The sequence below is a fragment of the Rhea pennata genome, chromosome 10 (assembly GCF_028389875.1).
Source record: "Rhea pennata isolate bPtePen1 chromosome 10, bPtePen1.pri, whole genome shotgun sequence".
NCBI lineage: Eukaryota > Metazoa > Chordata > Aves > Rheiformes > Rheidae > Rhea > Rhea pennata.
In genome coordinates this window covers 14,074,646-14,098,871 of record NC_084672.1, presented here as the reverse complement: position 1 = coordinate 14,098,871, position 24,226 = coordinate 14,074,646, and the positions used below count along the sequence as shown (strand labels likewise).

The following is a 24,226-nucleotide window of genomic DNA, read 5'->3' as shown; positions in this document are numbered from 1 at the left end:
CTCAGCAGCATCCCTGAAATCCAGGCAATCAAACTCCTCCTCTCTGCCTCTCGCTCCTTTTCTCCCTCCTTGCTTCCTTTGCAAAGATGGCAACCGAGGGGCTGCATGAGAACGAGACCTTGGCATCGCTGAAAAACGAGGCTGAGAGCCTGAAGGGCAAGCTGGAGGAGGAGAGGGCCAAGCTGCACGATGTGGAACGTGAGTGGGGCCAGGGGAGCGTGGGGCCGGCGAGGCGGGGCGTGGGGGCAGTGAGCACGGTCAGCTGCAGCCCGGCAGCACAGGGCTCAGCTCTGCTGAGAGGGACCCACGGGTAAACAGGAAAGCATACAGTGTTGCTGCCCTGAAATGAGCCGCAGCTGGAATCCGGGTCTGCCTGCCTGCCCGGAAAATGGAGGTTTCCCGCTGTGCAGCGGGACATGGGCAGGGCCCTTCCCCCAGCGCACACCCGGCTGTTAGGACAGTCAGTTTTCCGTATTTGCTGCAGGCGAGATGAAAGCATGATGGGCGCGTGAACATGGCGCACGGTTCAGGCAGCGCCGGGGTCCTCTGCTGCGATAAATAGGAAGCGAGTGCAGCGGGCAGGCGGGCAGCAGAGGCTGCCGGCTGGAAGCAAGGGCACCTCCTCCACGCATGTGCCCTGCTGTGCGGGGTCCGTGGGCCTGGCTCAGGCTGCAGATGCAGAACTGCTCATTTTGAACTGTATTTGGTGCGGGGGGAAGGGTGAGAGACAGGGACAAGACGAGACTGGGACATATTTCACTCAGTGGATTCTGAGATTTATTCGCATCATTTTAGTGCATATCTTAGTGGCAGAAATAGAGGTTAAACCTACCCTTGCAGAAGCTAATGGGAATTTAATGAGGCCCAGATTTCAGTCAAGGTATACCACTCAAAAAGGTACATTGTTTCTAAAAGCAACCCCTCTTTGTCCCAAAGGAAAAAACAGCCATCTAGGGCTGACTCAGAGGTGCTAGGTGATTGCATACTCCAGCTATCAATGCTTAACTCATTGTTATCAGCTGCAATTTCAAGATGCATGGTTAATGTAAAATAAATGATATGGTCAGAGTTCAGCCTCCTCTGCCTCCAATTCAGGATAAAAATAAATTAACCTTGTTTTTATGGAACTCCTCAAAAATGTACAAAGTCACCTGAGATACAAAAATGCTTTTTATTTTGATTAATTCTTTTCTATAATTACGATGATGCATTGAAATTCTTTTTTTTTTTTTTTTGAGAAAATGTGTTTATATAAATTACTATATTCCTCTGAAATCCTGTGGCTCATTAGGAATTGTTGTAGGTCATTATAACTTTTTTTCTTCCTTTTTGATGCCTTAAGTGTTGAAGAGGAATGTGAGTCTGTATCTAGTGATTTAGATTTTAATATTTTGTAAGACCAAGGGACTGGCAAACATTCCTAAATTGGGAAGGGGGGATAAAATATTTTTTTTCTAGAGTAAATAAAGCACTTTCTTGTTTAAATTGGGAAATCATATGTTATATCAGTGTCCTATTAGTAGGAATCATTAAATATATGGAGGTGGCCTCATTACAGAAATGTTACTGTAAATCATCATAATCTTGACATGTAATTCCTGTATCAGAAATAGTGGGCTCTCTGTTCAACAGACCATTTAAGTATATGCTTAAATGCAATTTGATGAAGAAAGCAGAGTTTTACCTCTGATTGCAGTGATACTGTAACTGTGCGTGTCCGTGTAGTCAGTTATAGGATATTTATGTCTTTCAGTCACATGTACAATCTGTAAAATTATGTTGGAAGACAGTGTTTGCTTATCTGTGACATGATTTCCAAGGCAAAAGTCTTACACTACTGCAGAACAGTGCTTCCTAATGATATTTTATATCATTGATCAAAGCTTTGGGGCACTTAAATTATTGCCAAGAGCTATTTATGCAGAGTTTAGAAGTTCCAGAATAAACCATTTCTTTCGTGTTTTTTTTTCTAATCTAAAATTATATCTTTCACATTTTTTAGGCTGATCGTGATTTTCCCTCCATGGTTCCCAAAACAAACAACTGGCTGAATTAGGATTGTCCTTATTTGTTCAACTGGTTTTGAACTGCAGCTCTCAAAAATGTGGATGGAAAGAGGAAATACCAAACATACATATGATTTGCAATCTGACAATTTTAAGGATTCAGTTCTATCACTTTGAATTTCAAGTATAAATAAAACAGTTTGTTTTATTGTTCATGTGATCCTTAGATTTTTAAAGTCAGAAGGGACCATTAAGACCAAATGACTTCCAAAACAGAAAAGATCAAAAACTGGTACCCAGTATTGTCTGCATCAAGTCCACAGCTTCTGTTCAGGCCAAACCATGTGTTTTAGAAAAATAATCTGTTTTATCTGGACCCTTGTAAAACTACCCAAGTTACTCATTGACTTTAGTTGATCCTTCCTTGAGTGCATAATTTTTAACACAGTTTTGAAACAGTATCGCAGAACACTTCAGAATAATTATCTGATTCTAAAACCTGTGTTAGGCGAGTGCAAGGTTTTATGGCTGTGGTTGGAGATAAGCATCCTCAGAGAATCAGTAAAGCTAAAATAGACAATTCCATAGAGTCTATGTTGTATTGACGTAATAGAAACACTGCCCATTGTCTGTGGAACACTTGTTTTTTCAGATATTTTCATGGAGACAAACATCTTTCCAGCTGCCATAATAACCTCCTCTGTACTGTTTTCAGGTCTTTTGATTGGATCATTTAGCAGGGTTCAGTGGGCAAAAGAAGAGGAAAAATGTATCTTTTCTTCAGTGGGCTTATATGGTACTTCCTCAGACCTTTTTACTTGCTCCTGACCCCTGTTAAAGATGATTCTGTAATGGACAGGAATGGTGGATAGCACTTGTCCCTTGGCTGAGCGAGGCTGACAGTGGAAGAGCAGAGATTTCAGGTGAGAGCCTTATGCTGGCACAGTTTGCAGGGCTGGTGTTTTTGGAGAACATCTATGGAAAAGCTATTCCATTAGAAAACAGTTCCTGATGTAGACAGAAATTGCTCACCAGATTCTGTTCCAGGGAATAATCTCAAATAATGTTAAATATGCCTGTTCTTTCACTGTGACAGCCCTTTCCAGCCTATGAGCTTTCTGGCAGCAGCCCTAGAAAAGACAAGGGTGTGAAGCAGCAACATAGCTCCAGAACAGTCCCCTGCCATGCAGGGCATGAGCTTGGTCTCAAGCATCATACTGAAAAGCTTAAGCTTTCCTTCACCAGCTTGTTATAGCATGTGAGCTTCTCACTTTATTTCACCTGGTTTGGGTCAGGCATTGCCGCTTTAGCTGACAGCAGCTGTGTCGTCATAGGTTTCAGCATGGACAAGCACATAACGTAAGGAAGGGCTGGAACCTATTAACTGCCCTCTGGGTCGAGTCATACTTAATTCTGGTGCCAGGGTCTCCAACCCCTTCCCCAGGACCTCCACTCCATTATGAGACTTTTGGCGACTTCTACACTCCATGGTGCTCCATGTGAGGTAAATTAGAGCAGTTGGAGCTGCCACAGGATGCCAGGCCACATCGTGCCCCGGCTTAGCTCCACAATGAAGCAACAACAGTGGAGCAGGGCAAACCAGTTTCCTTAGATGGTACTTTTTCCTCGATGTGTACAGATGACCCCAGCACAAGGCATCAGGGTTAAGTGAGACAGCTTAAGTTGTGTCCACTGCAGTGGGTTGAATTTTACATCAAAGTGAGTTTGCACAATTGGAAATCTGCGAGAAGGGGAGTTAAAAATATCAACTGAAAGTACTGCTATTAAATGAGGTATGAAATAACTAACTTCTCCCTCAGAGGATGTTACTCATGAAAGCCACCTGCCTGCCCTCTCTGTTTCTTTTTTTTTTTTTGTAAAAGAAAGTGCTGGCCTACCCAAGGTCTTTGAGGTCTATAAACACTGTTTGGAAGTTGAGTAGTGCACTCTTAGGGAGAGCATTGAGCTTCTCAGCTTGCTCAGAGCTGTGTCCTGCCAGCACCTGGCCCAGAGGCCTCCTCCAATGCCATGGCACAGCAGTCACCAGTGTCGACAGCCAGTACCCATACCACCTTGCCTCTCAGCTGCAGCACGCCTGGCACTCTCACACTCGGAACAAGGGTCTTACTGTGAAAACCTTGGAGATTTGGTGCTGCCTTCCCTTCTACTTGAGTACTACAGGGCATGTGTTAGGCTGGAGGCCGTCCATGCTCTTTGAAGCCTCAGTCAGACTGAGTATTTTCCAGTAAGAGGGGAGAAGGAGGCCAGGTAAAATATATTCTGGTTGTATTTGGGTGTGATAGTTTGCAAGAGCTTTAGCTGCTACAGCTCTGTACACACAGAGTGTGTGTTTATCTGTATCTTTATCTGGTGAATATATTCATACATTGCTTACCATAGCATCGGTCTTTACAACCTGTCAGCTCTGAAACAGAGTTCTTTGGTTTACACCATAGACTGATACTTCATGGATTTATTACTGGAGCATAAAGGTTTGCCAGGGCAGAGGTTTGATAACAGTCTCTCTTAAAAATCAATTCTTTGCAGTTCATCAGGTGGCAGAGCGTGTGGAGGCACTGGGCCAGTTTGTGATGAAGACCAGAAGAACCCTGAAGGGCCATGGAAATAAAGTGCTCTGCATGGACTGGTGCAAAGACAAAAGAAGAATTGTGAGCTCTTCCCAGGTATGCCACTGTGTAGATGTTTTTCAAAACTAGTGTTGGGCATTATAGAAACCTTTTGGCTGTGGTACGTACCACTCTGCAAATGCTACCTCTGTATAGCATAAATGGTTTCAAGATACTCTTAAAGCAATTCATTGCCAACATGTTTATTCCAAGAACACAAATCCAAGTTACTGAGCATTGCTACATCTGTGGTAGTTAAAACCCTAAAGAGTTTTTGTCCATATATATTCAGATTTCTCTAAGTATTCCCTACTACAATAGAAAATAAAGAGAATGCATTTGATGCCAAATTACACTTATCCTTGTTCTTTACAAACTCAGTATTCAGTGATGATTTCAATTCATGTATTCAGAAAAAATAATTAGGAAAAGGGAAAGGAAAATTTTTTGTTCTTCTAGAGATTTCTCTGCACAGAAATTTCTTCTGCAGTCTGTGATTGGTGCAACCTTGAAAACCTCAGCCAAAGTTACTCCCTTTGCTAGGGCATTTTGAGAAAAACAGTCCTAACACCTGTTCAAGACCAGTCTTGTTAGCTGAGAGAAGGTAATGAGATAGTTACTTTCTAGATGTACTGGTTCATCCTGAACCCAGAATGGTAATAAGTGAGCTTGTTACATCTCACAGCTGTTTACAGGCCTATATGAAATGTCAGGAGGTCTCACTTGTGGGATAGAAAGAGGCAATCTACATAGCAAGCCGCCTAACGCTGGATGTTACCATTCATGGTGCTCTTAGAAGAGAATGAAAATTAAAATAATTAATGTAATTTTTTTAAGTGGTAAAAATGTCAGTGTATAAATCAGAAAGCTAAACAGGGAATTTGTAAAGCATTTTTTGCACTTTTGACTTCAAGAACTGTAATAAGTCCAGGTAACAGCAACAATTGTTTTACCAATAAACATTTCACTTTCGAAATACAGAGAGGATAAGCAATATTATATGCATAAGACAAAGTACCTGGCCTAAGCGCATAGACAAAGTGATTATTTTGATTTTCCTAAGTGTTCTTGTTGGCGCATTAGCCAATTGCATCAAAGGATAATTGAAGGTTAAGTAAGTGTAGTGAGAAGTAAAGAGAAAAGCAGATAAAGCATAGGAAAACAAAGATGAATAAACAGTTCAATATTCATAAATAGCCCAGAGCTGCCAGCTCTGAGAATGATTTGTAATGTAGATGACCTATTGTGTTTGTAAGGCCCTTTTTAGAGCCACCAATAGATTTTGTACAGAAGATATGACTGGCTTTACAGATGGTGGTTATAAGCTAGGAGAAATACATTGTCACTGAAAGGAAGCAAGTAAGGATTCACTCTAGTAATGTTTTCCTGAGGAGATGATCTTTTCCATAATGTGTGCTGTAAATGAAAGAACTTCTCATAAACAGGCTAGGAGAAGCCCTTTTAAAAATAAAAGTCCTCTAAGCCCACATTAGTCATCTCTGTAAAGAGAAGATATGCCCTTCTCCTGGTTAAAGAAATAACTAGCACAAGGAGTGTCTCCTCTGTGCTTCATTATGACCATTTTACCATTCTTAAGATGAAGACAAAAATTTCATGAGGGAACTGAACAGGGGATAGAAATGAGCAGCAGTATTTTCCTCAGATATTGGAAGTAGGCTAACAGTAATGTGTCTGGTATTCCTCAGTTTCTCAGTGTTTCTGTTTCTATTTGTGTATTTTCCTTCAGGATGGGAAGGTGATCGTGTGGGATTCCTTCACTACCAACAAGGTAGGTAAAACTTTATAGAGTAAGCCTGAGATTTCTATGCACAGGGCAAATGATGGTGGGATAACAGTGCTGGGTTGGAGGACTCACAAATGTGTAGCAGAAGGCTCTGGGATGATTGGATAACATGCAAACCTCCAAAAGCACCTCAGGCTGAGGGGTCCAGAGCAAATGAGCTTACTTGTCACATCTCTGATCAAAGGGCCTGTGTCCTGGAGTTGATCGTGCTCAGCAGGGTATCACTGGCAGGCTTGGATCTGCCCCTGTTCCCAACAGAGAGGGCTCCCAGCACATGGTTCCACATGCAGGGAACAGCTGCCTCGCCATGCAGTGCTGCAGGGGAAGGCTGGGTGGTGAAACAGAGATCCTTCCTGGGCAGTATCTTTACCAAGTGCCATGCTTAAACAACTGGAACTCTTCAACCTTGGTATTCACTGTGACATGGTGCTACTGCTTCTCTGAGCCCTGCCAGTACTGCCTCAACACCTACAGCTCCAGATACCTGAGAATAAACAGGTTGTTTGTAACTCGCCTGCCTGCATACAGCAGTGAGACCTTTTTAAAACACCAAGTTCAGTAAACCCAATAAAAGATGTTCTGTGATCAGTACAGGGCTCATGAACAAGGTGGGACATGTCAGGAAGGAGGTGACTGGACATCTTCTTGCTGCTCCTCTGTGTTATACGGTCAGGGTTTACCCAGCCTAGTTGTGTTGTGACCAGGGAAAGCATTTGTATCTTTTCCCAGCCCCAAGGAGGTCCCACGGCAATATTGGACATACTACTCTGTGCTAATTTCCTTGCACCAGTTGGAGAAATGTTAATGTTTGAGCTTTATGGAGATCCTGTGTTTCAGGAACATGCAGTGACGATGCCATGTACCTGGGTGATGGCGTGTGCGTATGCCCCATCCGGATGTGCCATTGCTTGTGGGTGAGTTTCCAGTTTCTGCAGCTGCTTCCTTGTAGCACTGTCCCAACAGCTTCACAGATGCTGACAGTTATAAGCTTGCATGTTGATCATGGACAGGAGGACTGCACTCAGTTCCTGTGATCCTGTTCCTATAATGGTTCATACACACAATCTCCACTGACATCAGTGCAATAACATCTGTTGTTTAAGCATGGCAAATAATCCTCTTTCAGCATTTATATCATGGCTTAGGAATTCTTCCTGCATACAATTCTCAGTTCCAGCTTAGTTTGTGTGTATCGTATGCATGCTCTTAGAGGTGGAGAATTAGCACAAGGATATCTGAGGGTGAGGTCAGACATTAAGGATTATCAGCACTTGAATAAATCTTGGGGGTGGGGGGGAGGAAGAGAGGGGGCAGTAACCCTATCCTCAGTAAAGATAATCTTCAACTTCTCTGAGGGCTCAGGTTTGAAGAAATGGATTTTTTTTCCAGGGAAGAAAACAAAGAGATATGACGTTGACAAAACACCTTTTAAAAATGGACTGTATGGATTAGACAAAGAAAGCTTGGGGCAAGAGAAAGCAACAAGGAAGACTATTTTATTGTACAGTTAGGAAATATGGAAGTAAGCAGACTGAGACAGAGAGATTTCATAAATATATGTGGAGAAGGACTCTGGAAATTATATGATTTTGACTAAAACTCAAAGATGGCAAGATAGCTGTCTTCACTCTCTTAAGTCAGGCAGGGAGGGTGTGTATGTGTTGCATTACCTAGTTCTGTGTATCTGTTGTGCTGTCAGGTAAGTGCTGTGCCCTTAATACAAGACACAGAATCTTTAATTGGCAGTGAGCCTGGGATCTTGGGGACCAGGACACAGCCTGAATCTACTTGGACTTCAGGAAGGAGTCAAAGTGGGCATATCTGGCCTGTGAGACCCAATCATATCTGGTGTAGGTACAATTGGTAGTCAGACACACTAGCTACAGAGTCAGTATTTATATTGCTATTTTTCCAAATTCTTTTTAAAAACGCTGTCTCTACACATATTAATCTGCTGTACCATCTTTCCAGAGGAGTTAGGTCATATTTATTAAGGTAGATAAATAGTGATGTTTTAAAGGCTAATACTCACAATCACAAAAGTCAGTAAAATAATGTCCATTTGCAAAAAAAAAAAAAAAATAAATTAAATAAAAATAACCCTAACGTGACTGCTTTCTCACCTCCCAGTTTAGACTTTACAGAGATTTGTTTCAATGCTATTTATAAACTAGATAAGGGCAAAAAATACTGGACCTCAGCTGCTGAAGTATTGTAAAGTAAACAGTGTGGTGAGGCATCTGGGGCTTCCCTGCACAGGTAGATCTCAGCTAGTATAATAGAGGGAAGTCAGTGATCGTAAGGATTTGGCAGTGCAGTGCTGCCAGGTGGTTTCCTTCTATCACCGCTTCCCTTTTGTCATTGCGGTTTTAACCAGTTCCCTTCTCTCTATTATTACTATTATTCTCTTTAGAGGCCTGGACAACAAATGTTCTGTGTACCCACTGACATTTGACAAAAATGAAAATATGGCTGCAAAGAAGAAATCCGTTGCAATGCACACAAACTACTTGTCTGCCTGCAGCTTCACTAACTCAGACATGCAGGTAAATGCATTCCCTACCCGCTGCTCACTGTCTAGCCATGCCTAACTTGGGCTGCATTTGTACTTGGTGCAAGTAACCTTCCATGCACCTGAAGTGTTTTGGCACCTGGTGCGATGTTCTGCACCATGCAGGAGCTGCTGGAAAACCCTCCCTGGTGGCAGTGAAGGTGCTGCGAAAACTACTGTAAGAAATACTTGTGTCAGCCCAAATGGGAACAGCCACTGTTGCTGCTGCTCCCTGAAAAGGCCTATCCCTTTTGCTGCTCCCTTGTGAAAGGAGCTCACTGCTACCCAGTGTGTTCTCTGTTTGTTAGATCTCTGCTGGCTTGTGCTTTTAGGAGTTCAAACTAATATAAATAAATAAAAACCCAGTTCAGGTAAGACTGGATTGAGTATGTGCTCTGCCAGCTGGTGGAGACCGTGTTGCTTGCCTGATTTGTCCTAGATGTCCAGCCAACTTTGCTTTTGCAAGTATTGTGCTTTCTGTCTTAGTATTTTTTGTTTTGTACCATATGAGATATGTGAGCTCAAGACGAGGGCCTCACTGGGCTGACTCTGCCTGTGCCTGTGGTATATTCCCAAGAGAGAGAAAGGAAGTAATATTATCCCGGTTTTGCACCTGGGATTTGAAGCACACAGAATCAGCGATTGCTCAAAGTCGCAGGGGGAGTCAATAGCAAAGCAAGGAACAAAATTCAGCTCTTCTGAGAGTAGGCCAGCTTCCTCTGTACTGAACATCTAAAAGATCTATTTCTCCGGGAACACGAAAGACAATGAAAGAAGCCAGAATAATCCTCTCACTGACTCTGGCTGTCGTGTTTTAATGCTCAGTACAGATCTGTAGCAAAATAAAGGGAAGGAGGGAGCATTTTCATTGTTCTCCGTGGCAGCAGGGCTGAGTACAAAGGGAATACGCTTGTTCCCTTCTTTCTAGATATTCGGAGCTCTTATGAAAGAAATATGAACTCTGACTGCTTCTATTTCAAGACATGAGATATGCAAGAGCAGGTTATTTGCCATTCTGTAGTTTCAGTAATGACTCTGAGGTGCTAATTCAATTTATTGTCATGGAAACAGAAGGCATGGAGGTACCACAGTGCTCAGACATGCTTAACTGTGACCTTGCTGTGCAGGAGCCCTGTATGATTAAAACAGTGTCTAAATTAAGTGGAAAACTTTTGGTGAGATAGAAAAGCCAGTATTATGTTTTCTTGTCCATATCTATATGCATTATGATTAAATCCTACGAAAGGCAAAAAATACTTATTTTTCATAATAAAAAAGAAGGAAAAACTGAGTCTTTTTTCTTCACATTATATAAAACACTACATACATTCTCTTCCATATCAATTTAATTTTGTATTACTGTTATTAAATAATAACAACAGTGGGTTTAGATATTATATATACAGTGATTCAGAGACTTTTCTGAAGAATTCATAATGAAATTTTATTGAGATTGATAGGCTTATGCTTTTAAGTGGACATTTATAGCTCAGCTTTAGTTCAAAATACAGAAGTGGGTTGTCTAAGCCTCTGTTGGGACACAATTTTGTAAAAGAAAATCGAGAATCTTGAATTTCTTAACTTTTTTTCCTCTTATATAATGGCCTAAGTATTAAAATTATTCACCATCTCTGAAGCTGTGAGGTGAAACAAGAAACAAACATGCTATGCTGGTGTTTCCTAGGCCTCACTGGAGTGTGCTGGGTAGCTCTGCTCACTTTGCTTGTGTCAGCAGTGGGCTTGCTCCTCGTCCTGGCCCACGCTCGAGGCCTCCGCAAGCCTCGCGCCAGCAAGAGCAAGGGGTGCCGGCAGCACCAGGTTCACTAGTGCTGCTGTGCTGCCTCTGTTGCTTTCTCGCAAGAGTTGCAGGTTTCCTGCAGAGAGGTGAAGTCGGGGGGGGGGGGGAATGCAGGGACTGAGATCCGTAGGTGTCTGGTAGGTGCAACAGAAAGAGGGGAGAGCTGGGAGAGATGCGTTGTCGGTTAAAGCCAATCTCTGGCTGTGCGGCACTGTAAGATGTCCCAGCCTTCCCCAGCCTTGCCCCTCATCACCCAGGCTTGGACTGACTCTGCGCTGAGAGGCGCGCACCGCCTTCACAGCGCCCCAGACTAGTCTGGCCAGAGTGAGCATCTCTGCCTCAGCTCCACACAGAGCCAAGAGAGACTAGCTTTTTAAATTAGATATCCACAGTTCTGAGGTGTGATAACGCTCCCCACGTGACAGTGCTCTGTGTATATTAATAGCAATGGTTAATTGGGATCTCAAGTGTTCTGCATAGGGAAGCCAGCCATGCTCCCAGCTCCCACCTTCCAAGAGCTGAGAATCAAATGCAACCCTTTGGGAACACTGTGTGGCTGAGAAGACCAAAGTGGGAGTCACTGCTTTCCCCCCAGTGCTGCCTTCAGCCAGGGCTTGCCACTGCAGGCCTGGGGTCAGTGAAAGCAACAAGGAGGAGTGGTGCTTCCTGGACTTCCCCAGCAGTGTGCAAGTGCGGCTTGTTACCGCCAGGTGACAGGCAAGGATCCCTCATCCCATGCTGTTGGCACCCGACGGAGAGAAATGAACACCTAAAAGCAATGATTCTTTATTCCTTTCTGGTTTTATATGACAATACCTTGAACTTGAGTCCAAAACATTTTGTGTTAAACATTATCTGGAGCTGGAACTCTGGGTTGCCAACAGATCATCCATTTACACCATTAGTTACCTCTACTCCCCTCCTGTCTTTCTTACAAGCTTTTTAGAAGGGCAAATCCTCAGAGCTGAAAATCTGTCCCTCATCCAGAAGTACAAATATTCCAGAGAACAAAGAAAATTATCAATCGATGCTGAAAGCTAGGCTAAAAGATAATTTAGGACTTCCTTCTGCTAGTCTGCTAATCTCAAGATACTAGCACATCTCTGCTACGGGATTCACAATAGTCTGTTTGGCAATTTTTGTAGGCCTCTGTTTATGGTAGAGGTTTTTGGAGAATCTGTCAAACATGATCTGTGTTTAACTTTTATGCAGCTATGTGAATGTCTTCACAGTTGTGTGATAATTTTCTTCTTGTATCTTCTTGCACTGAGATCCCTTGAGTTTCTTCACTGAACATGAAAATAGTCTGTGTACAAAACTTAAAGGGTCTCCTAAGTTCGCCTTTGTCTCTTCCATGCTTGTGCACAGGCACCCTTACAACCTACAGAATTTGTGATTGCATAACAGCTTTGAGTGCCAAGGGGAAATTTTGAACAATTGAGCATCATCAGGATTTAACCACAATAACAAGCCATGATCACATGTGCTTTCTGCAAGCACTGCAGCAGATGAGAGAAGCTATGAGCTATGTTTGGTCAGTATATGCTCAAGTCCTTTCATGCATAAGTGGTTTTGGATAAGTGAGAGGTGATGGACTTGTCAAAAAACTGTCTAGACAGACTCACTTCCCTTTCAGAAAATCCATGAAATTCAGTTTATTGAGTTTGACCTGATTATTTCAGGTAGAAGAAAATGTAGAGAGTTAAACAGGTATATTAAAACAGGTGTACTTAAATCCAACAGCTCATTTTTTTTAACTCCTTTTGAATTCCAGCAGCCTAAGTGTGGAGAAGACTATGTACTTTGGCAGACAGGAATACAAATCTGGTTCTACCTCCTTTTGGAGGATATGGACATACCAAGAGAGCCCTGCTGACATCAGTTCTTCAAACTCTGCTGCACAAAACCGACCATTATTTAATAATGTATACACTGTGTATTACTGTGTAGTAATAGCTGTGCCAATACTCCTTTCCTTTCCACTCTACCTTTTCTTAAAAAATAAGAAGCTCAAACTCTACTTAGACCCACATTGCTTTTATGATTTTGATTTATCACATAGTATATGAAATTAGAGCCATTCTTGGTATATGTATAAGATGTCAGCGGTTTCTTCATGAACTTGAAGATCATATGCTGATTTTTGTACTGTGCCTTTTATTGCCATGTCCTATAGATCCTGACAGCAAGTGGAGATGGGACTTGTGCACTCTGGGATGTTGAGAGTGGGCAGCTTCTACAGAGTTTCCATGGTCATGGAGCTGATGTCCTGTGTCTGGATTTGGCCCCTTCTGAAACAGGAAATACCTTTGTTTCTGGGGTAAGCAGGAGCTTAATATAAAATTAAGCATGTGGAAGGGAAAAGGCAGCAAAACAGGAGGCTCATGATCTTATTAAAAGAGTGCTGGAGCATTTAGTGGGAGACCCAGTGAAATACACTTATTACAAGCACATTTCCCAAGCTGGAGCAAATTAAACCTCTGACTGTGGGGTCAAACCCACACCGCCAGTCTGACTGCAGTTCTGCTTACTTAACAAATTCCACCCCACACTAAAACAATCCAGCTTATGATCAAAACAAAGTCTCTCCTGGGAAAAGAAAAGGCTCAGAGTTAAAGCGGTGGTTCATAAAGCAGACAGAGGTGTGAACCCTCCTTACACGGGAGCCCCTCCACAGCAAACAACTTCTCACATTTGGCTCCTTTCTCGCACCCAGCTGTTAGGAGTCAGGGACAGGGTGCGCCAGGCTGCTGCTCAGGGCATCGAAGCAGGGCTGTAAATAATGTACATGCCACTGCGTTGCTCAACTGCTCTGCAGAAATCAGAGGATAGCTTAGGCACTGACTTAACTCTAGCACAAGTTGGAGCAGACACAGATGAGGTGTGGCCACATCTTCAGCTGTTGCTAAGTACCCTTTGCCTTCCAGTGGTACTACAGGCATTTAAAGCCCCTTAGTCAGGCAAATGCTGCCTTCCTCCCTGTCTTGGCCCAGAGGAATATACAAACCAAGCAGGGCCTGCAGGACTAGTTTGGGAAAGTACGCAGTGCATCTTTTCATTCTTGGCTGGCTGCTGAGGGACTGTTCTCCCAAGGGCAACTGAGACACAGGTGTTTGGCATTTAACCACGCAGTAAGTCAGGCAAGGTATAAAGGTGATTTGGACAAGGCTCACCTCCCTTTCAAGGTGGTGGTGTTCTTTCCCACAGTAGAGGTTGAGTGTGCTATTAAGAATTGTCAGGAGTTGTGCGATGACCTCTCTTAAGGAGGCAGGTTGCTACCAGTAACTTTGCTGAAAGTATCTGGTTTCTAAGGAGAAGGTAGATACCTTTACTTGGAGTGTAATGGCAGTCAGGAGCTTGCAACTGCTGCCTCACAGATGTGCCTTTCCCTAGGTGCTGTGGTCCCCACTGACGTAGCCATATGTTGGTCCTGCAGCTTGCTGTTGTGCCAGAGGTTGCTGACCGTGGATTAAGAGATTCCACTTTATGTGTTCTGAGTCAAAGACCTGTCTATACACAATAAACCTGACCTGTTACGGCTCTTTTATTTAATGTTTGGCTAACCCATCATGAGTAGAGCCTAACATATTGGCCCAGTTTGTCTGTTGCTAGCACAGCTGCTCTGAAGCGTGACTGAAAGCTAATTCCATCTGAGTGCATTAGTCTTCCCAGGCTTTTTTGTAACTCAGCTTACTTCCCAGAAAGGACAGATTCATTCTCCATGAGAACAGCTCAGCTTATTATAAGGCAAAGAATCACAAGCAGCTATGGTACCACCAAGAGAATATGTAATACTTGTGTCGATATAGCAGCTTGGGCATGTCTGTACTTACAGTGACTTAACTCATCAAATACCAACTCAGCAAAGATTGATCTTACAATGATTTGATGTGGATATAGCTGAAGCAATAAGCAGTACAGCCTGAAGTTGTAGTGCCATAGAAAGACTCACTGTATTATGGCTACACAATACAGTAACCTTGAGGTGGAATAAGCAATTCCTCCTCAGCATGTAGACTGGGTACTGCTGAATTTAACCACTTAACTAAAAATCACAGCTCTCCTTAGAGAGTTGGGTGAGCTCAGGGATGAGCCCCTGGCTGTTGTGCTCTCTGAGCACTGTTCGTTGGGGTAAGTTTGATAGCACTCGGGGCCCATCTCTCCACAGGTGGTTGCTGATTTCTCCTTCAAAACCTTAGGAATCAAAGCACCAGCTTGTCAGACTGGTCTTGCCCCAAGCTCTCAGAGAGGTCAGTAAGAATGCTGCACATGGAAGCAATGTGAAGGGCTGGCTTGGGTTGTGGCTGGGTTTCAGAGGGAAATCTGTTGAATCCAAAATGTTCTCCATCCTGTATGTTTTCCCTTATGCAGAAACCACAAGGTGGTACAGAAGGAACATTACCTCTTAATTATGGCACCATTTGTAAAAAAGCCTAGAATTTAGTTTCATTAGAGAGTTGCAGGAAAAAAAAAAAGGTGTAAATTGTGAGGAGACTATTTAGTTTAACTAGCAATTATATCTGCTTAAAAATAAAAAATGAATGTGCTACGGTCTGTTCAGCAGAATGTACTCTCTAGGAAGGAGGCCTGGTGTGCACCACATTTCCCAGTCTCTGTGTCTCTGGGACTACTGGGACCTGCACAGAAAGGCAGAGGTCCCCTGAGCTAAGCCTACTTACTACCTTCCCTTTAGCAGAGTCATATGTATTAAAATCTCCCATCACCCTTGGAAAAAATCCTGTGCTTTTTTTCTCCTGTCACTGGTATTGTGATAGTAATGAGACACTGCAGCTAAGAATGAGGTAAGAAATGGTCCCCACCCGGAGGAGCAAGCATTAAATGATCTTTCTAAAGCATAGCTTGGAAGGACAGATTAAGTTTTCACAAAGAGATGAAATGGTATTACAATTCTTTTGTCTAACTGAGCTAGCAATAGAGTACGTGGACACAGAGCCACAGCAGGAGTTATAGTGGGAGAGTGGGTAGGGGACCCTCCAGATACAATTATTCCATATTCTCTTTCAGTATATTAAAAGAATTTGTCATAAAACTTTCAGTGTTGAATATTAATTTTTTATATCAGGCATGTTAAGTGGTTAGAGAATGAGTCAGTCATGCAGCTTGGTGTGTTGGTGGGGATTGCAGCATGCAGGTATGGCAGCAGCATTAGCAGAGCAGTGCAGTGAGTGCTGACTGGTGTTGGACAGCATGCGCAAGTGCCTCGGGCCTATCTGCACAAGAACACCTCTCCAGCCTCTCCTTGCTGAGTGGCATCGCAGCACTACAGGAGTGCTTGTACGTGACACCCCTGAGGGTTTTGCCTTTGTGTCATACATTCCTCCAAACTCCAGCTCCATCAGTTTTGGGGGTTTCAGTATGGTAAACTCTGGGTCTGCTTTGCTGCTTAATTCTCCTTGGAGCTGTGATGTTCAGAGCCCTGTGAACACAGCTGGGCTTGAACATGCACATCAGACATGTGGGGGCAAATGTCACCATTTGCACAACTGTAGTGATTTTTTTTTTGTCCTGTTAGGGATGCGACAAGAAAGCCATGGTTTGGGATATGCGCTCTGGTCAGTGCATCCAGTCATTTGAAACCCATGATTCAGATATCAACAGTGTCAGGTCAGTATGTTTCTGGGTGAGGACACGTTTGTGATGCTGAGCCATGCACTGGTTCTATTATTGAAGTCTGACCTCATTAAGTAATGTAATGTGTTCTGGTCTTCTTTTACTCATGCACAGATATTACCCAAGTGGAGATGCTTTTGCCTCTGGTTCAGACGATGCCACGGTATGTTAATTCAGCAACCTAGCTTAGGAAAGATCTGTTACCTCTCAGGTCAGATATTCCTAAAAGAACAGGTCATATCTACAGATGTCTTTAAGTGGCTAAACTGGGCCTGTGACACCAAAGTCACAGAAACAATAATTTTCTAATATAATATATATAATGCTACTGGAAAAGTCTAGTAAGGTTTTTTAGGTCACCTCTGCAAAGTTTTCTGCATGAGGTATTTGCCAAATATTCATTATAGATTTTCTATTTTTTTTAAGTTTTATGATCAAAATTAGTTGTCTTACTAGAATATATGTGACCACATGCAGTCATTGATCATAGCGTGGGAGGAAACTACAGCTTCTGTTAGAAGGACCAGCACGTTGCCAGGGCATGAACAGAACCTGAACACAGATGTACACATGTCTTCAAGGGAGGAAGCAAGACAGATGCAGAGGGACAGTGGTCTCAGCAGTGCGGTGCAGGGCAGACCTAGTCAGTTGGCCTTCAAAGCTCTGTGTGTCCTGGGAATGTAGCCCCAGGTTGCCCTTGGCTATATATTCTCTTCCTGTGAGCCTGACTCATGTTTCCAGTGCTTTTTACTGCAATGAGTAATTGCATCCAAGTCATCCTCGATGATATAATAGCTCTTGCCAAATCCTACTCTCTATGGACATGCTGCTAGGAGGGGACAACAGTACATTTTGACTGGTAATTTTGATCAGCGCATTGCATGCAAATACCACTTACCTGCTGGTGTCCTTAGGCCCCTGAGTGATCTGCATGATCTAGCAGATCTCACTGCGGTCAGCGGGTATCCATGTGGGACAGCAGTCTGCCCACAGGCATAGTCTTGCAGGAGCTGAGCTGACTGTAGTATTAATTCAAAAGGAGAATTAATTGCCTCTGCGGGAGGCACCTGGCACCTTGTTTCTCCTGCCTATTCAAACATCACGCTGAGTTGCAGGAGGGTGAAGAATCTTTCTGAAGTATTCTGTCTTCCAAGCACATTTTGAGTCTGCTCTGACACTGGCTAACCTCAACAGAAACATTCCCCTGGATTTCAATGGATGTGGAGACCTGCTGTGGCACTTCTGGAAAAAAATGTATGCCACTTTTAGATCTTGAAAGCTTCTACTGTAAATTAACACCTTTAGCTCTGTGGTGAGCCCAGTGCATCTCTGTGCATTCAGATGTGGCACTGGAGCATGTGAGATGCTGAGAGAGATGGAGAAATTCTCCATCATTAAATTCCAATGAGAGCACTCTCTTCCCCTCCCCCCCCCCCCAAGTACCACTTGTTCTGGGCTCCTGTGCTTATTAATTCATTTCATGAGTTTTTCTTCCTTAACTATTCCTGACTCCCCCGACCTGAACAGGAGAATGGAAAATTCCATCTTTGTACTTTTGACAGAGGCCTTGGCAGTTTCTGCCAACTTGATTGTTTAAATGAAGAAGTTCATGTTTTCCATGTTACAGACTGGTGCACTGACTGATCTGATTTGTATACTTGGGGATTTGGGGGAGCAGATAATCCTGTCTGTCTGGAGGGAAATCATAAAAGTGTGTTCACACAGCAGTACTGTCACCTGAGGTGACCCTGACTCTGTATCAGGATATTCAGATAGAATTATTCATTAGAGATGGCACTGGGAAACTTAGACTTCAAAAACCTGGCAGCTTACCATGATGCTGTGAATAAAACAGTCTTTCCTTTATGTACAGACTTGAATATCAGCCATTTTTCATTAGTTAAGTCTTAATATTAACAAATCCATGTGTCCAGTGTTTGCTTAAACTCAACATATTAAGGAAGATTTCAGTTAAAATAGTTTCAAAAATGTATTTTGATTTCAGGCCTAACAGGCTGCCATTCTGAAGGGCACTGAAATTTGATCTGACTATATAGTATTTCCATGTTAAACAAGCCTAAATACATTGGAAAATGGTTAAAACAGAAATTTAAGGTTGTGGAGGTGATTGAGGGAATTTTGTCTAAGAAACAGAAATCAAAGATTTGTATAAAAATATGTTACAAGTTATTTTCATGTTGATTTTTCAAATTAGGGTGACATTGCTGTTGAAACAGACAGGTCTCCCTTTAGGCCTGTGGCTGTTTTTTGTCCTATCTTACTCAGAGCAAGTATTAGCACTTAGGCTTCCCTCGTGCCAAAGGACTGTCCTAACCATCATGCTCTACAGTCAGTCTTCCCAAAGTACGTGAGGGATTTAATCCTGTGTCTCCCAGATTCCAGTTACCACTTAGACCATTGGCTTTAGAGACTGTCCCCTGTGCACAGCTAGTAAGCATCAGCGTACTCTAAAATGTAAGGACTCACAGTGGGGAAGCAGGAGGGTAGGCTGAGAGTGCTAGGACTTTCTGTGGGTACCCAGGATCCAAAAACCACCCCTAATCTCCTTTAGAGAAGTGGTTTGGAAAAGCAAGTTCCTCACTCAGTTAATGCAAAACAACACTGTGTTGTTTAGACCCCCACTGGACTCCTGAGGATTCTCAGTTACAGTGGGCAGAAGTAGCAAAAGGAAAGAAGCCACGCAATCGTTTCCTGTGATGCCTGTTAAGCCGGGGTCCTTCCCACTCACATTTTTCAACGAGATGTAGTAGCTATTGACTCCAGCCTTTAGTGAGGCATGTGTGTTGTTTTTGTTTTAATCCTAGTGTCGTTTATATGACCTTCGTGCGGATAGAGAAGTAGCAATTTATTCCAAAGAGAGCATCATTTTTGGAGCATCTAGTGTGGACTTCTCCCTCAGCGGTGAGACCTGAATTTTGGATGTTTTCTTGGTATTGGGAGTTGCTGCAGATTGTAAAGTTTTGTCAGTTTAATTTGACAAAGCATTTGTTATTACAGATAAAAGCAACATTAAATACCAAAAGAAATTTTTAATATATGGAAACCTTTTTTCCTCTGTAAAGAAAAAATATTCCTTAAATAGCCTAACTGGCTGTTGCTTAGCTATAATGATGAAGAGTATTTTTCTGGCCCCCTGAAGGCAGGAAATATTTTACCATTATTACAGCTGGCCTGGAATTACATGATAATGATTAAAAACATTTCAAAAGAAACATGAAATGTAACTAAAATATTAAGCACACTCACATAAATCGTTTATAAAGGATAATAAATGATTAATACATGTAAAAGTATGTTAGAGGGGCATGAGGACAGAACCATTAACCGTTTTTCACTACTGATCCAGAGACTGAGCTTGAGCCCTTACTCTCCTCCCTCCCTTCCTCCCCTGCCCTGGCACAAGCCCAAAGCTGCCTGCACTATCCCACTAGAGGACAAGCGTGTGGCGCATCTCGCCTCCCCGCCGTGAGCTGCCCCTCCGATCGTCACGCAGACGGTCTGTGCACAGTCGCAGGCACCATAGCAGGAACTGCTGGAGATAATGAATCACTTACCAAATTGTTCAACTGTTTGTATCCAAATAGTGAAGCTGTTCTTGTGTAAAGTCTGTGCAGAATATTCTTACCTGTGATAGCAATTGGAGTGGGTTTTTTTAGTTTCCCATTACTTTAGCTTGATCTCTTATCTCTAATGACTGAACAGATTCCATGTATTTTCAATGAATATTTTAATCTAATTTAACTTAATTTTTAACTGTATTTTAAATTGATTGATTTTAATTAATTCAGCGCTTAATGTGGATAACTCAACTGTAGAAGGTGGCGTTAGTATGGATAACTCAGCAGGAGCATGGCTAGCATGTGGGAAGCAGTGCTTGCAGCCCACTAACAGACAGAGGGAAGTCTCCTGTGTCAGGCACAGGAAATCTGCATTGTATCTGGCTTGGTAATAAATGTCCTGCAGGAGGCACTTGCTGCGGTCTATAAATACTACCCGCTTAAGACCTTATTTTGTACAAATCTAATTCTCTTCGTAGGTCGACTACTGTTTGCGGGTTATAATGATTACACTATAAATGTCTGGGATGTGCTGAAAGGATCTCGTGTGTCCATTCTATTTGGCCATGAAAATCGTGTTAGCACCTTGCGTGTATCTCCTGATGGGACAGCGTTCTGCTCGGGATCCTGGGACCATACTCTGAGAGTAAGTATGTGGAAGACCTGGTTTGGGTGTTAAAAAAAAAAAAAAAAGAAAAGAAAAGAAAAGAAAAAAAAAGGGTGAGAGAGGGTAAATTATCTCTAGAGAGACTAAAATCCCCCAGATTTTCAACAAAATTAAATGTTTGTAGAGAAGCAACAAAGATTTAGTTTTAAGTACTATTCCTCTGTTATGTAAACAAATGAACAGGAAATTCAAAACAAAAAATACCCATAAAATGCTAAGAGAACTTTTAAGAGAATTTTGAACTTATGGCTTAAAATAATAATTTTGCCTCATATAATGGTTGCTGACAACTTGTACCAATAATCTGACTGGCCAAATTTTAAATGTTTGGTAGAATAGTCAATGTCATAAATGATTGTTCAACTCTCTTTCTGCAGATCTGGGCTTAACCTGAGATCCTGTATCTAAAATCGAATGAAGACTTGTATCCTGGACTACAAAAGCTGCATAAAAAAACACCCCCAAAATCAAAATATTTGCTACACTATAAAATGGTGATACTGAAACCACAGATTAACACAACTAGGTAGAAAAATGTAATCTGCTTGAACACATAGCAACTCTCAACTTGTAGTAAAATGAAATGTTTTAAATTCTGTTTTTGAAACTACCTTCTTCTACTAGAACTAGTATAGATAAATATAAAAAGAGACTTTTCTCTGAAGTCATCTATATGATAGAAACGAGTACTTCTGTGCACATTATATATTTATTTGCATGAATTGAGTTTCCTTTTACAGTAAATTAAAAAAAAATCCTGATTTTATTTTAGCATATTAGCATAAGACTTTGGAAACATTCCTTAGTAGTGTGTTGAATTTTGATATTGAGAAGTGGAAGGAAAAACAACTCTCTGATACTTTATGATGGCGTTATGGATGGCTGAACCTTGGTACTAAGTAGAACAGCAAAGGGCCCACTGTGAAGGTACAGGTTGTTATGATGTTATTTTTTTGTATAAAAAAATAATCATTTCAATCCCCTTTTTTTCCTACTTCCTTTTTAGATAGAAATAAGTATTTCATTACTGTGGTCTGAATTTAAAGAATCTGAATGTATATAGAAAGATTAACTGCAAAGTTGAGGGATATCAACATGATTCACATAATCATGAGGTACTATTTTAACCAGTAGTTTCTTAGAAATTTTTAATTGTATCACTTGATGAGTGAATTTTCTTTTACGTACAGGGATGTTACATGCTGAACACTAGGCACCATCACGCTGATTGTCAAGTGTTTTCCAAAAGTCATAGCCATTCTATGATCATGGTTCTTGTTTACACGTTAGCCAGTTCACACCACTTTAGCAGGGTAATATAGTGTTAAATGTGTAAAAAGGCAATATATTCCCAGTTTAAGGTCCTTTTGCCAGATGAGAGCATTATAAGTTAATGTAAATACAGACCAGACCTTACAAGCCAAATTGAACAGTCCTTACTCTAAAAGATCTCTCACTGAAGTGCAGGCAGTTTTGTCATAATTGTACCTCAGCATAAGTAACAGTGACTTTTTGAAGAACTGCTATGAGTCACAGTCCTGCGAATGCGTGATACAGGTACCATACTTACCAGAATGAGCAATCCAGCAGACCGATGAGCAGGTAGGTTTTAGGGAAGCAGTGTAACTGGCCACACATGCTTTAAGGACCTGGCCTTCTCTGTGAATGTCATAACATGATATAAACCAACAGGACTGGAGCCACGTGGAGCCAATGCTGTAGAACTAAGAAATATTCAGGTAAAATGGAGATATAGTTAATTGTAGAACTATTGGAGAATCTATCTGTATTCATACACTGGAAACTGTTGAGACTAGAATGTGTCACCTTTGCTCATACAGATGCCTGCTGAGTTGAGCTGAACGGAGGTACTTAAGGAGTGAAGTATAGGAGAAATGCCAGGGGCCAGCAGAGTCTGGCCTCCAAAATGCAAGTAATAAGATGCATATCTGAAAAGATGAACGATTTATATTTAGTTTGAAACAGCAGTAAACAAATGATCACTGGAGTTGGCTGTTCACATAAGTTAGGATGCTCAATAACCTAAATCCATTAAAAAATGATTTTTTTTTAATTGTATAAAATTTGTTTTAGAAAAGAAGTCTCCTCTTTCATGAAAACATTAGGTTCCATGAATCCATGACCAATTATGGCCATTTCAGTGGAAAGGTCAGCCTTCAGTGTCCAACGAACTAATTCAGCTGTTTCCGTTTGGAAAAGTCAACTCCAGTGCTTTGCAATATTTGTGGTAAACTGTCCCTGTAAATAACTGAATGCACTATGGAAAATGTAATGTCATATAGATTTCACTGTGCAATACTGAGTCACTACACTGTACACATTTGCTCAAAAGATTAATATTAATGTTTTGATCGTATTTATTGGTAAGCTATTTGTTTTGAACATACTACATTGTGTCGATACTTATGAATGGCCTAAGTATAATAAATTGTATTTTACATACTGTGAATGTATATATAGTCATTTTTTCCCATTAGTTAGGTACTTGTAATGGAGCTATTGTTTTTGTTTCTTGGCATTTATTTTTTGCAACATACAGTTTCTTGGATCATTTGTCCTGCAAAGAGCCATGTGAAATACAGATCTATCAGCAAGGTAAGCAACTGTAACGGTAAAAGAGCAGCCCTGGAAAATACCTGGTCTGTACTCCATCTGAGTTCCTTCTGAATTTAGGAGGCCAGAATTCAGGTTGTGTTTTTCTGCCCAGAAGAGTCACAGCTAATGTGATGTTTCCTTTTCAGATCTTCAATGCTCTACCCAAGAATGCACTGAAAAATGCAGAGTATGTGTCTTCTGGGAGCACAGGCTTCTCCTCGTATCGCAGAGTGACGCCAGTAGAAGTCAGGCATCTAAACACTGTTAATTGCCTAGGCAATCACTGTTTGGGTAAATCATATTTGCAAATTACCTTATATGCAGCAGCTCAGTTTTCTGCCTTCTCGGCAGAAGAGAACTGTGCTGGGATCAGCTGTTGTCTCCACTTCAGTGTACGTTTTGTGGTCAGCATTAAGGCTGTTGGTGGAAGTGCTCAATTTAGACACTGAAAAAGCACTACCTCAACTTAAGCACATTGTTTCATTTCCTTTTCTTTTTTGGGTGAGGGAAAATGCTGAGACAGCCTATTCTAAGTGACATCAGTGCCAAAACTGTCACCAGTTCCAGCGGGAATAGGACAGACATCAGATCTTGGACTTTTATTCTTACAGGGAGAAATTCCATGGTTCTTCCACTTCACAGTAATGGTGCTGGTATTCTGTATATTAGCTGTGGTCTCTTAAGTAGGTTTGAATGGATTCAACACCTATGAAAAACATCTTTTTGTTTCTATGGCAATAGCGGAAGCTATGAACCAGGACAGACCTCAACTTCCCATCAAATAAATAAAAATATAGGAAACAGGGTATTAAAATACGTACTGTAATCTGGCTTACTAACAGTTGCCCAAGGAACCTTTGGAAAACCCAACATTTTGAGACACCCCCATTAGGACAGTCAAGCCATTTGTTCCTCAGAAACACCTCTCTCACAGCTGCCCTACTCCTG

General features: G+C 41.9%; 1 protein-coding gene across 1 annotated transcript; it reads left to right on the top strand.

The window, feature by feature from the left end:
* On the top strand, window positions 1-23,093 carry GNB5 (G protein subunit beta 5). The gene is made up of 11 exons (XM_062583380.1): window positions 1-198; window positions 4,554-4,690; window positions 6,381-6,422; window positions 7,275-7,351; window positions 8,851-8,983; window positions 12,963-13,106; window positions 16,320-16,411; window positions 16,532-16,580; window positions 19,243-19,339; window positions 20,475-20,641; window positions 21,040-23,093. Exons 1-11 carry the CDS (start codon window positions 87-89, stop codon window positions 21,049-21,051), a joined length of 1,062 nt encoding a protein of 353 aa, XP_062439364.1. The 5' UTR covers window positions 1-86; the 3' UTR covers window positions 21,052-23,093.
* Window positions 23,094-24,226: the final 1,133 nt, after the last annotated feature.

What these genes read in the sequence shown, in the direction of transcription:
- GNB5 (XM_062583380.1), top strand. Translation starts at nt 87, where the DNA reads ATGGCAACCGAGGGGCTGCATGAGAACGAGACCTTGGCATCGCTGAAA. An exon ending in GAATTGTGAGCTCTTCCCAG is followed by an intron (nt 4,691 to 6,380) that starts GTATGCCACTGT and finishes ATTTTCCTTCAG; the next exon opens with GATGGGAAGGTGATCGTGTG. An exon ending in GAAATACCTTTGTTTCTGGG is followed by an intron (nt 13,107 to 16,319) that starts GTAAGCAGGAGC and finishes TTGTCCTGTTAG; the next exon opens with GGATGCGACAAGAAAGCCAT.